The following is a 13,629-nucleotide window of genomic DNA, read 5'->3' on the forward strand; positions in this document are numbered from 1 at the left end:
CTCCCATATCTGATCTAAATCTATTGGTTTATCCAAATAGTAGAAGTCTTAATTTTAGTCGCATGGTGTCCAATAGCACTAAGTATTTGAGAAGGTATATCAAAATTAGAAAATTTAGGAGGACTGATAATCAGTATAGGGGGGAATATAGCAAAAATCTTACACCTCCCCCCCCCCGGTCTTAATTGTAACAATTAAAAAACAATTTTCAGCAGTTTTGAATCTTTTAGGAAAGTCTGGCATTAAAAGCAGGTAATTGACATCACCAAAGAATTGTTCTGGAACCTCCATCATAGACCAGAGTTTAGCCTCTGTGTCTGCTATTAGCCAAAGAATGTTACGAAGGTGTGAAGCTTCATAACAGGCAACTAAAAGTGGAACTCCAATAACACCCTGAAGTGTTTTTTTGTATAACACGTTATTAAAAAATTTGTGGACCTGTAAAGCCAAATTCCATAATGATGCTGTTTTTTACACACACACACACACACACACACACACACACAGCTGCCAAGATCATTGCCTGCTAACTTGGCAAAGGGGCACCTTTTAATGTGGTGGTTCTCTTTATTTAGCAGAGGGAGAGTAACTGGCCCTATCCACCCCCAGCACAGTACCTCCAGTGGCTGTTGCTGGTGTCTACCTTATGTTTCTTTTTAGATTGTGAGCCCTGTGGGGACAGGGATCCATCTTATTTATTTATTTATTATTTCTCTGTGTAAACCACCCTGAGCCATTTTTGGAAGGGTGGTATAGAAATTGAATTATTATTAATAATAATAATAATAATAATAATAATAATAATAAGTCCTGGAAATAATAAAGCAGAAAATAACAGCAGAGTCAAAGAAGATTAGCAGATATGAAGCCAGAACTACACAACACAGGCAGAATCTCCAATTCCAGTCGAATCAGAGACGTTTCTACCAAAGCATAGAAGGAGAAACTGCAAGAAACACTAGATTCAAGGAAAATTAGAGAAGTCCTGGAAATAATAAAGCAGCAAATAACAGCAGTGTCAAAGAAGATTAGCAGATACGAAGCCAGAACTACACAACACAGGCAGAATCTCCAATTCCAGGCGAATCAGAGACGTTTCTACCAAAGCATAGAAAGAGAAACTGCAAGAAACCTAGTAACACCAAATAAAGAAGAAACAGTGCAATTCTGGGGGAAATTATGGGACAATCCAATAGATTATAATAAAAAAGCAGGCTGGATGAAAGAGGTCAAAAAATGTAACCAACAAATGCAAGATCTAATAATAACACCAGAATTAAGAAGTGAAAGAGCAAAGAAAATTAAAAATTGGACTGCTCCAGGCGACAATGAACTGCATGGCTTTTGCCTTAAACACCTAACAAGCCTTCATAAACAACTATCAAAACAGTTCAATCACATTTTGCAAGGTGGTGATATTGAACAATGGCTAACAACTGGGAAAACTCATCTCATCATGAAAGACCCAGCAAAAGGTGCAGTTCCAAGTAATTATAGACTGATAACCTGTCTGCCAACCATGTTCAAATTATTAACTAGAATAATAGCAGATGAAGTCATGCAACACTTATTAACTAACAAACAGCTTCCAGTTGAACAGAAAGGAAATTGCCTGAACACCAGAGGCACAAAAGACCAGCTGCTGGTTGACAAAATGATTTTAGAAAATTACGAGAGAAGAAAAACCAATCTAAGTGTTGCATGGATTGACTACAAAAAAGCCTTCGATTCATTGCCTCACACATGGATACTAAAATGTTTAGAAACAACTGGTGTCATCAAAAACATTCAGATATTTATTTTAAAAAGCCATGAGCATGTGGAGTACACAGTTAACAATCAATGGCGAGACACTTGGACAGGTTAGCATTAGAAGAGGCATTTTCCAATGGGACTAACTATCCCCTCTGTTGTTTGTAATCGCCATGACCCCACTTTCACAAATACTCAACAAAACAGCCCTCGGATACCAAATCAACCATCTGCTGTACATGGACGATCTGAAGTTGTATGGAAAGTCCCAGTCAGAAATCGAATCACTGCTAAACACTGTCAGTATGTTCAGTAGCGATATAGCAATGGAGTTTGGACTAGACAAGTGTGCTGCATTAATAATGAACAGAGGGAAAATAGAAAAACAGAAGGAATAGAACTGTCCAATGGAAGCAAGATCAAGATCTTGGAAGAGAAAGAACATTACAAATACTTGGGCATTCTCCAGGCTGATAACATCGCACACACTGAAGTTAAAAGAAAAATTGGAAGTGAATACATCAGGAGAGTTAGAAAAATCCTAAAGTCCAAACTCAATGGTGGGAAGACCATACAAGCCATAAACACCTGGGCTATACCTGCTATCAGATACACTGCAGGAATAATAGACTGGACCCAGGCAGAGCTAGAGACGCTAGATCGTAAGACCAGGAAAATCATGACCATCAATCATGCTCTGCACCCCCGCAGTGATGTCGATAGGCTCTACCTCCCTCACAGCTCAGGTGGAAGAGGAATGCTGCAAGTCCATCAAACAGTAGAGGAGGAGAAAAGAGGCCTTGAAGAATATATCAAGGACAGTGAAGAAGATGCACTTCAAATGGTCAATAATGAGAAACTATTCAACACCAATGAAACAAAGCAGGCCTACAAGAAAGAACAAGTCAAGAACCGAGCAGAAAAATGGAAAAAAGAAGCCACTGCATGGTCAATATTTGCACAATATAAGTGGGAAATCAGATATCACCAAGACCTGGCAATGGCTTAAGAATGGCAACTTGAAAAAAGAAACAGAGGGTTTAATACTGGCTGCGCAAGAACAGGCACAAAGAACAAATGCAATAATAGCAAAAGTCAAAAAATCCACCACAAACAGCAAGTTTGTAAAGAAGCAGATGAAACAGTGGACCACCTAAACAGCTGTTGTAAAAAGATCACACAGACTGACTACAAACAAAGGCATGACAAGGTAGCAGGGATGATACACTGGAACATCTGCAAAAAATACAAGCTACCTGTAGCCAAGAATTGGTGGGACCATAAAATGGAAAAAGTTGAAGAAAATGAAGATGTAAAAATATTATGGGACTTCCGACCACAAACAGACAAACATCTGCCACACAATACACCAGATATAACTGTAGTTGAGAAGAAAGAAAAACAAGTCAAAATAATTGACATAGCAATACCAGGGGATAGCAGAATAGAAGAAAAAGAAATAGAATAAATCACCAAATACAAAGATCTACAAATTGAAATTGAAAGGCTGTGGCAGAAAAAGACCAAAATAATCCCAGTGGTAATTGGCGCCCTGGGTGCAGTTCCAAAAGACCTTGAAGAGCACCTCAACACCATAGGGGCCACAGAAATCACCATCAGCCAATTACAAAAAGCAGTTTTACTGGGAACAGCCTATATTCTGCGACGATATCTATAACAATTGACAATAAAATTCTGGCATCCCAGGTCCTTGGGAAGGACTTGATGTCTGGATAAAACAAAGCAGTCAATAACACCTGTCTGACTGTGTAAACAAGAAATAATAATAACAACAACAACCATGGTCAATGGTATTGAAAGCTGCCAAAAGATCCAAAAGGACCAACAGAGTCACACTCCCTCTGTCATTTCCGCTTTGGAGATCATCCATCAGGCTGACCAAGGCAGCCTCCACCCCAAAGCCCACCTGAAAACCAGTTTGAAATGGGTCTGTTGGGACTGGTCAGCAATTTTATCTTCTCTTGGAGTTTTGATGTCGGGCTTTGTATCCCTTCTAGGAAATGGTCTTTGTCAGACACTGGATTCTGCTCTGCACAAACAGTCAAAGGCAATAAAAAGGTGCTCCCACATGAATCCCCAAAGAGAGAATGACTCACATAGAAGGGATAGATTCAGCTCCTCTGGCCCAATGCTGGAGCAGAGCCAAGGTCCCCACCTGCTCCTCCAGTTCACTGGTGTGCGGCAACAGCTGCTTTCTGTTCATGTAATTCTGCAGTAGCTAGGAATGACCCACAAGAGAGAATTGCAGTGCTGTCCTTTACTACTTCCCTCTAGAACTTCAGCAAGTATCAGTTCTGCAGCACTCTGCAGGCTAAGCCAATCAGTCTCACTGAGATAATCATCTTGTTCTTGCCGAAATTCTGCCCATTCTGTCCCTTTGTGCACTGAAGATGCACTAGGTCCCAGAAAATAAGTCCCGAGCTCAGTGGTAGAGCATAGACTGCTTTACATGTAGTCTTTGGCACCTCCCAGTAGGGCTAGCAAACACCCCCACCCCCCATTGAAACCCTGGAAAGCTGCTGGCAGTCCGTTTAGACCAGGGATTCTCAATGTTGGGTCCCCAGATGTTATTGGACTTCAGCTCCCATAATCCCCAGCCCCAGTGGCCTTTGCTTGGGGATTATGGGTGTGGAAGTCCAATAACATCTGGGGACCCAAGGTTTAGAATCCCTGGTTTAGACAATACTCAGCTAGATGGGCCAATGGTCTGACTATAAATAAGGCAGCTTCCTATTCAGCCTTTCAGAAGACCAGCCAGTAAAGGAAATAATCATAAACATGTGGATGACCTTGAAGAGGACTCCTCCAGGCTTTTGCAAGGCTAACCTGGATGTGGACAGCTTGTAAGCAAACAAAAACAAAGGAGTCTCTCTTTAGCTTACCTGATGATAGTGAATGTTGACGTAAATGGTGTTTTCAAAGTGCAAGGGCGTCTTCCAGGTTATCCTGCAGAAATCCAGCTCTACTGAAGGCTTCTCCAACAAATGGTCATGGATGTACTCCTTGTGGTGCAAGGGCCGTACTACCTTGCCTGTGTGGGTACAGATGATCCAGAACACTTAGGAACATAGGAAGCTGCCTCGACCAAGTAAGACCATGGGTCCATCTCACTCAGTATTGTCTACACAGACTGGCAGTGGCTTCTCCAAGGTTGCTGGCAGGAATCTCTCTCAGCCCTATCTTGGAGATGCCAGGGAAGCAACTTGGAGCCTAGATGCTCTTCCCAGTCTCGTCCCACTTGATGCTCGTCCCACTTGAGCATCCCCACTCAAAGGAAAGCAAAGAGGGCAAGGTGCTTCAAGTCTCCCCCTTCTACTCCCCCACCAAAGAAAGAAAGCTTCCCTCACCCCCAGGTTTCAGGCCCAATTAAAAACATTTTGCTTATGGAATATCTGCACAAGGCACTTTTTCTAGGAACAACTTATGCTGTATGCACCTGGTCCTCTAGTCTGTCCACAGTAGAGCTCTAAAAGGTTTTTTTTTTTAGTCCAAGCTTAGCAAGAAATTAAGGTCAGTAACATACTGCAATGTCCTTCAGTGGTGCCAACTACAAGATTTTTGAGGGGTCTTAGGCACTGCACCTTAAATGGGCCCCATGGGCGTAACGATTAGGGGGCAGGGGGGCATGTGCCCTGGGTGCCACTCTGGTTGGTCATGTGGGCACCGCCAAAGAGTACCCCCGAAGACCCCCTGCCTTTTTCGGTGGAAAAATTTTTTTTTTGAGAAAAAAAAAATTTTTAGTGCACTGCTGCAGACCCCCCTCCTCCGGTCCCGGCGCCAGCTCTGGCACTGGGCGCCGCGTTTGCCGTCCCGTTTGTAGTGCCTGCCTGCTTTGCAAATTGCAGCTTCGGCGTCGGCAAGGCAACTCTCTTTGTCTCTCTTCACACTCGAAACTCCGAGAGTCCGCTGACGCCAGTCGCGCATGCGTGTTGGGAGGACACGCCGCGCATGAGTGTCTGGCCTGGGAGAGCTCGTCGCCTGCAGGTGCACATACTTGCTGTGCGGTGCGTCGGGCTGGAAAGGAGTGGACCGGGGAGGACGGAGGAAGGAAGGATTCGGCGGCCAGCCAGCGTAGGAGCAGGAGGACAAGCAAGGACGGAGCACTGAGCAAGGAAACAATAGGTGTGTGTGTGTGAATGATATCAGATCATCTCTTTCTCTTTTGCGAAATCTCGTCCTCCCAGCCGCAGTGACTTAAAAGCCCAGCTTAGGGGGCTCAATAGTCTATTGTGTGGGCTGGGGGAATCCAGCCGCGAGCCTGCCCCTGAAGGCTTAATTCAGTCAAACTTCATTAGTTAGTCCCAGCTTGATCTCTTATTCCGACTTAAAAATTGTATCGTTGTGGGAATTTCTTTCTTCCTTTTTTTAAAGTCACTGCTGCTAGGCATGCAAGACGACATGCAAAGGGAGTGGCGCGGTCCTGCAAACCTGACTTACAGAAACACGACCCGTAGCAATGGGCTAGCTGAGCACAGCCGGGCTGTAGGTTAGTCAGAGAAAGTCCCTTAAAGAAACAGCTTCCTGAGTGAGTCCTTACTTGAGAATTGCATGAAGTGAATTATGTCGGCATTCAGTGCGCAGGCAAAGATACGTGGTTTGGTTCCACTGACCCTTCTGGCTCAGCGGGTTTGCTGGGTTGTTGCTGTTTTTGAATAAATGGAAAACCTGCTACACCTGTTAAGCCAGAGGGACCGAGTGAGGAGAAATGAGCCCGATGCAAAGCAGCAGCCGCCGCCTCTCTGCAAGAGCTCCGGCTGGCTTCAGGCTCCGCGTTTCCTAAGGAGGCGGCTTCTTTGTGTCAAGCAGCTCAGGGTCGCACCTGACCCCCTTTCCCGGCACGTGGAAACAGCCCCCCCCCCGCCGGGCGCGCGCGCTCTGCCACCCTCTGCTGTGCAGCATCACCCCATCTGGCTGGTTCTCCGCGCCTTTCTCCCTCCCTTCCTCCCTCTCTTTTTTTCTTGTCTGACTTTCTTCCTTCCTCTCTCTCTCTCTCCCTTCATTCATCTCTCTTTCTTTCCTTCTTTCTTTCTCTATCTCTTCCTCCCTCCCTCCCTTTTTGCCCCCTCTCTTTTTTCTTGTCTGACTTCCTTCCTTCCTTTCTCTTCCTTCCTCTTTCAATTTCTCTCTCTCTCTATTCCTTCCTTCCTCTCTCTTTTTTTCTTTTTCTTTCTCTATCTCTCCTTCCCTCCCTCTCTCTCTCCCCCCTCTCTCTTTTCTTGTCTGACTTGCTTTCTTTCTCTCTTACTTCCTCTCTCAATTTCTCTCTCTCTCGCTCTCTCCCTTCATTCATCTCTCTTTCTTTCCTTCTTTCTTTCTCTATCTCTTCCTCCCTCCCTCCCTTTTTGCCCCCTCTCTTTTTTCTTGTCTGACTTCCTTCCTTTCTTTCTCTTCCTTCCTCTTTCAATTTCTCTCTCTCTCTATTCCTTCCTTCCTCTCTCTTTTTTTCTGTTTTTCTTTTTCTATCTCTCCCTTCCTCCCTCCCTCTCTCTCTCCCCCCCTCTCTCTTTTCTTGTCTGACTTGCTTTCTTTCTCTCTTCCTTCCTCTCTCAATTTCTCTCTCTCTTTCTCTCTCTCTCGCTATTTTATGCTTTTATGGTTCTGCTGTTCTACTTGGTTGTGGGGGTTTTTCATTGGTTTTCCATGATTTGTCAGTCACCCTGAGAATAGCTATTCTGAAGGTCAGGGCATACATTTTTTAAATACCGGTAAATAAATGACAAATATGTCAATGCTCACTAGGACATTTCAAAGCAGTGTTTTATGTGTTCCGTTTCCTTGTGAGAAAAGTATACTGGAGATGTATTGTGTAGGGCTGCCAAGTGGGGAAAGGACAGCTTTTTCTTTCCCTTGCATGACAAGCTGCACCTGCTGAAATTCCCTCTTCTCTGCATCTCTACAGGAGACCTGTTCTCTTTTCCATTTGGCAGCCCTAGTATTGTGTGTTTGAAATGTCAAAGGAGGGAAAAGACAATTACTACTTTTATCACAACATTGATTCCCCCAAAGCAACAGCACACCCCTGTTGCTTCTTGCAGGCAGCTTCAAAGGCTCAGTCTCCATTTGTCCTCCTTGTTCTCCTCTGCCCAACTCATTCGTGTAACTGGCACAGACAGATTTTCTCTTGCACCGGGTTAGTCGGGAAAGGGAATGGGGGGAGGGGGAGGGACGGGCTGTTCTCCTCAGCCACAGTTTGCCTGCTGCTGCCCGGTGCCAGTTCAGCATAGAAGGGGGAAGTTTCCAGTTGTATTTCTTGCCACCAGTTTCCCTTTTTGCTCATTCAAGTCTTTCCTCCCCTATAATCTAGCCACGTTTTAACTGAAAAAGTTTAGGGGGGGAGATGGGGGGGATGTAGAACCTTGCTATCATAGCAAGGTTCCACATCCCCCCCCGCATTTCCCCCACCCTGAACTTTTTCCTTATGTAATGCATGCTAATTTAATTCTGTGCCATCATCAAAGTGGATTAGTTGCTTCAGCCCATCAGGAAAGTCTAAACCTCCACCAATTTAATTAACTAGACTGAAAATCAGATGAACAGTGAATAAAACTATCATTAGGAGCAATTAGTGATTATTTAAGCATGGTGCTGCCGAACAGTTTGTAAATAAAACTAGTAGCCCTTGAAAAAAATAGCTGGAATTAATTGTAGGTTGGGGCAGGGGGAGAAAGTATATACTTCAACATTTAGAAGATCAAGTGAGTCTTTTTTATGTTCACTAAAAAAATATTGCAAGTGCAAAAAGGGAAATTTGCTTACAATTATGACTTATGATTCCATGTGGTTTCTTCCATGTCACATGGAAGAAATCACATGGAATCATAATTCATAATTATAAGCAAACGTCACATGGAAGAAACCACATGGAATCATAATTCATAATTGTTAGCAAATTTACTTTGAGTTGCTTGCACAGAAATAGGAACAGCTTAGTAAAAGCTAATCATTCTGGACGAGAAAGCTGAGTTACATGCTTGGATGGAGAGAGTGCATGTCAGATGCTGGGGAGGGGGGCGCAATTTCAGTGCTTGCCCCAGGTGCCATTTTCCCTAGTTACGCCTCTGATGGGCCCCTCTAACCTGGCAGAGTATGCAAAATATGAGTATGCTCTCATATTGCCTCTTGGGTGGTCCATGTAAACTGAGAATGGTAACATAGGGCCATAGGAAGCTGCCATATACTGAGTCAGGCCATTGGTCTATCTATCTATTGTCTTCACAGACTGGCAGCAGCTTCTCCAAAGTTGGGCTAGTCACTGGTCTTTGGGGTCTGCCAAAAGTCCAGCCTTGCTACCCCCTGGAGCCAGCCAGCCAGCCCTGCTCACCAGCCAGGCTCATTGTCCTCCTCCACAGAAATGGGAGAAAATTAAGCGTGTGCATAGCTCTCTTCTACTGAGATCAGTGGGCCTTGTAAATGGCTCAATGTTGGTTAAAACATGCCCGCCCCGGTTTGTGAACAACGCTATTTGTACTAGATTTTCCTCACTCAAGGGAACCCTTTGTAGACTCATCCCCCATCACCATCCACTAATGCCTAGCAAAATCAGGGTGACTAAAAGAGGCACACACATCTCTCTGTGTGTGTGGTGTGTTTTTTTTAAGGTTATCCTCACCCCCACAGGGTCATTCTTTTCTAGAAAGGCCAGCCACACTCACCACCAGGGAATCCAGGACTAGCCAGACTGTGAATCTGTTCCTTTGGTTTAGAGGAAGTGTGACCCCATCCAGGAAAAACACGTCCATTACCTCCCCAGTTCACAGACCACCCAGAGAAGCCTCTTCATTTTGTTTGGGTTTCATTTCTGTTTGCTCCCTCTCACCCAGCCTACGATTCATTTAAGGCAGTCATTTGTATATTAGGGCTTGATCACAGTGAACTTCAAGAAGTTCCTATTGGCAAACTAGCAGCATTCACGCATTAATCTATTGTGCCTATCCCCTGCCAATGCCCCCTATAGGGCAGGCAGGAATCGTGTTAACTACTGAGAAGGCACCACTATTGCACAGAAATGCACTGATTTATCAGGAGATAATCAGGGTTCATGGAATGATTGGGATGGAATATGCTTGAAGGTCAAACCCCTTGCACTGATACTGGATTTTCTGTATCAAGCTTATTATATAGTGTAGTACAAAACAGTAGGAAGTGAGACCATGAGAACAAATCCTTGACATCTGAATCCAGGAATTGGTTTTCTCCATACCAGGACTGGCCCTGGAATCATGGTTGGACTCAGGGCAAGAGTGGGGAAAGAAGATTGATGAGGCTCTCTGCAAATAACTCCCATTTATAGCAGACTACGTCAAAAGAAAGCATCCTACTGTTGACTACCAGTGCTGCAGCTACTTGCCATTGTCTTTGTTGACGGAGATGGCAAATTCCAGAACCTCCTCTGGCTCAATGACCCCTATCTGCTCACTTATTTCCTTCAGCACATCAGCAGCCACCTACAGCCAAAGGAAAGAAGTGCGTCTTTAAGCATGTGCAGAATGTAGCCACCACTAGTCTCCTGGAGTTAAGGCTTCCAAGTGAGAAGTCACCGTCGTTTTATTTATTTATTTATTTATTTATTACATTTCTATCCCGCTGTTCCTCCAAGGAGCCCAGAGCGGTGTACTACATACTTGAGTTTCTCCTCACAACAACCCTGTGAAGTAGGTTAGGCTAAGAGAGAAGTGACTGGCCCAGAGTCACCCAGCTAGTTTCATGGATGAATGGGGATTTGAACTCGGGTCTCCCCGGTCCTAGTCCAGCACTCTAACCACTACACCACGCTGGCTCATGACTTCCAAGAAGGCTGGAGTCCCATTCCTGCTCTACTGGAGGCACTCCACATCAAGCACTGCCACTGGAAGGGAGGGAGGTTGATGGGATGTGTTTTATTACCTGCCTTGAATCTTTTTGAATCTGAAAATCCTTGAATTTGGGATGGGCTACAAATATAAGCAAGCAAGTTTAGGAAGGGACAAGTGTGAGTTGCAAACAGCGTCATAAAGGATGATCCCCCTAAAGGTTGATCTGATTGTTCTTTGATCCCTATCAATGGGATAAAGAACGAATGAGAAAACAGAGGGAAGAAGTCACAGGCCCTAGTCCAAATATTCAGAAGGGTGGCCCTATCAGTCTGTTGCCACAGAGACAACCTTTTAAAGGTTGCAGTACCTTCAAAAACAAATGTACTCTAGCATAAGCTTTCATGGACTAAAAATAGTCCAAAGATAGCAAACTTCAGGTGGGGCTTTGGAGTACCCTTTCCAGAAGCAGTATCCCACACCTCTTGGTTTTAGTCAATCTAAATTAAGAGTCAATGTTGACTCTAAATTTCAGTGAAACTTCAGAAGCAGCCTCTGAGACAACATGAGTGCTGCCACCTGAACAGACACACGTGTTCCTTTTCAGGTAGCAGTCTTCATGTGCAGAGATATAATTTCTTATGCAGGCCTAACGTCCCGGGAGGGAGAAAGAAAGAAAAGAGAGGAGGGGAGGGAGAGGCTTATGTTCTTATCGGCTTCTTATCTTTCTTATGTTCTTATTGACTACTAGTTGGAGGGCCACCTCCAGCCTCAAAGGCAGGATGCCTCTGAGTACCAGTTGCAGGGGAGTCACAGCAGGAGAGAGGGCATGCCCTCAACTCCTACGTGTAGGCTCCCAGTGGCATCTGGTGGGTCACTTGTGAAACAGGATGCTGGACTAGATGGGCCTTGGGCTGTTCAGCAGGGCTGTTCTTATGAGAGGCGGGGGGCAATGCTTCAGACAGATAGACACTGACCATAGCCATCGCCAGTAGAAAAAGGCTGCTTCCTTGGAGAGGCCTACAAGGCTTGCTTCATCTCTGCATCCAAAAATAACTTCCAAAATGTTGTAGGCTACTCAAAGCTCTCCGAGTACAGTGAGATGAAACCAAGTATCCATACACATTTCAAAAGAGTGCTCCTTCACCAGTACGGACATGGTCAACAGCAGTGCCTCCCTCCCAACACTGTGACAAATGCATTAACAGAAGGAACTCACCGTGAATGTCTTAATTTTTGTACTGTATCTCAGACCTCCAGGCAGGTTAGTTGAGATATGGCGCAAACTACGTTCTTTCTGTCGATAGAAAAGCACAAGGGCTAGGCAGAAACCAGTAAGGCATCTTGTTCCCTCTCCAAGGACAGAGGGAACTTTGCACTACAGGCAAAGTCAGGTACATTAAAGTCTTATTGATTTCAATGATTTAAGCATGTACATTTCTCACTGAAACAAATAGCATCTGAAAATTCTTAACCCTGGTTGGATGGTATGTTTTCTATTTTTAATACCAGTTCAAGAGCAGTTCGAATGAATGCAAATATTCAGTGACCTAAGCTAGTTTAATTGACTATGCTTTCAGCATGGGTCAAGGGTGGCGATTTCTTGGTAAGAAGTAGAACAGGCCATGGGGGAGGATCCTGAAGCTACCTCTGTTTGTTTTCATTTTGGGAGCAGGTTTGAAATGGATCTCTTCTACCTCACCCCAAATTGCAGTTCAATTGCAATTTGAATTGCAGCCACCATCCCAAATGAACTCTGTACCTCATAACATAGAGTCTATCACAAACACCTCTCCTCATCCACTCCCCTACCCGCCATATGGTTATTAAATTGCACAGGAAACGCATTTCACCTTTACAAGTACACTCCTTGTCCCACATTCTTCACAACCCCTCAAGCAAACACTATCTCCTGTCCTTGCCTCAGTGTACAATTTCAATCCATAGCCATTTGCTCACAAAATCTGTCCTCCCACCAAACATCATCAGCATAAGAAGCTGCCATATACCGAGTCAGACCATTGGTCTATCTAGCTCAGTATTGTCTTCTCAGACTGCAGAGGCTTCTCCAAGGTTGCAGGCAGGAATCTCTCTCAGCCCTATCTTGGAGATGCTGCCAGGGAGGGAACTTGAAACCTTCTGCTCTTCCCAGAGCAGCCCCATCCTCTGAGGGAAATATCTGACTGTGCTCACACTCCTAGTCTCCCTTTCATATGAAACCAGGGTGGACCCTGCTTAGCTAAGGGGACAAGTCATAATTGCTACCACAAGACCAGTCTGGCCCCTGGTGGCGCAGTGGTAAAACTGCTGCCCTGTAACCAGAAGGTTACAAGTTCGATCCTGACCAGGGGCTCAAGGTTGACTCAGCCTTCCATCCTTCCGAGGTTGGTAAAATGAGTACCCAGAATGTTGGGGGCAATATGCTAAAATCATTGTAAACCGCTTAGAGAGCTTCGGCTATAGAGCGGTATATAAATGTAAGTGCTATTGCTATTGCTATTCGCCTGAACCCATTAGCCCATCCCATGCAACACATAAAATAAACATGGCTCCACAATCCCTGTGCTTTACTGAACTCTCATTTCAAATATTTGCTCCCTCACCCCTAATTAGGCCCCTTGCTACCTCAGCAACCTGAATGCTAGTATCTACCACTCACTTACCAGAACTGCTTCCAGCTCTACATGGGACGGCAGGTGCTGGCGGCCTCCATACATGACTATTTTCCTCAAGTTGTCCTGGCAAGTTCTGGCTATTTCTGAGGATGAAAAAGAGCAAAGAACTAAGCATGTAATTTTAGGAAGGTCTACAATCTCATCTCATGACTGCCACAGTGAGCGGCCTCTGCTCACTTAGAAGTGAACTCAAAATCAGACCCACAATTGGTGTGCACATGCACAGGCTTATGCCTCAACAAGTCTGTCTGTTTTGTGGCAACGAAGGGAAGTCAAGGAGCACACAGGAGAGAAGCAGGGGTACTGTGCTTTTCCAGGAAACAATTCAACAAGCTGCTCAGAACCCAGGCCTCGGGCGGTTTCTGCTGGAGACGGCTCCATAATTTACCACA

General features: G+C 44.8%; 1 protein-coding gene and 1 long non-coding RNA gene across 3 annotated transcripts in view; one reads left to right on the forward strand and one right to left on the reverse strand.

Annotated features, from left to right (window-relative positions):
- MYO15B (myosin XVB) overlaps positions 1–13,629 on the reverse strand; it is a 123,006-nt gene that overhangs the window by 16,133 nt on the left and 93,244 nt on the right. For both annotated transcript variants that reach the window (XM_053301461.1, XM_053301463.1), the window contains 5 exons: positions 13,226–13,320; positions 11,782–11,859; positions 10,121–10,217; positions 4,656–4,804; positions 3,870–3,991 (listed from right to left, as the gene is read on the reverse strand). In XM_053301461.1, coding sequence (XP_053157436.1) covers positions 3,870–3,991; positions 4,656–4,804; positions 10,121–10,217; positions 11,782–11,859; positions 13,226–13,320 — 541 coding nt within the window. The remainder of the gene's footprint in view (positions 1–3,869; positions 3,992–4,655; positions 4,805–10,120; positions 10,218–11,781; positions 11,860–13,225; positions 13,321–13,629) is intronic.
- Positions 5,740–13,629, forward strand: part of LOC128347198 (uncharacterized) — a 31,528-nt gene continuing 23,638 nt past the window's right edge. Inside the window, exon 1 of the long non-coding RNA XR_008317440.1 lies at positions 5,740–5,895. This is a non-coding gene — a long non-coding RNA (uncharacterized LOC128347198). The remainder of the gene's footprint in view (positions 5,896–13,629) is intronic.

Source organism: Hemicordylus capensis, chromosome 2, assembly GCF_027244095.1.
Source record: "Hemicordylus capensis ecotype Gifberg chromosome 2, rHemCap1.1.pri, whole genome shotgun sequence".
NCBI classification, from domain to species: domain Eukaryota; kingdom Metazoa; phylum Chordata; class Lepidosauria; order Squamata; family Cordylidae; genus Hemicordylus; species Hemicordylus capensis.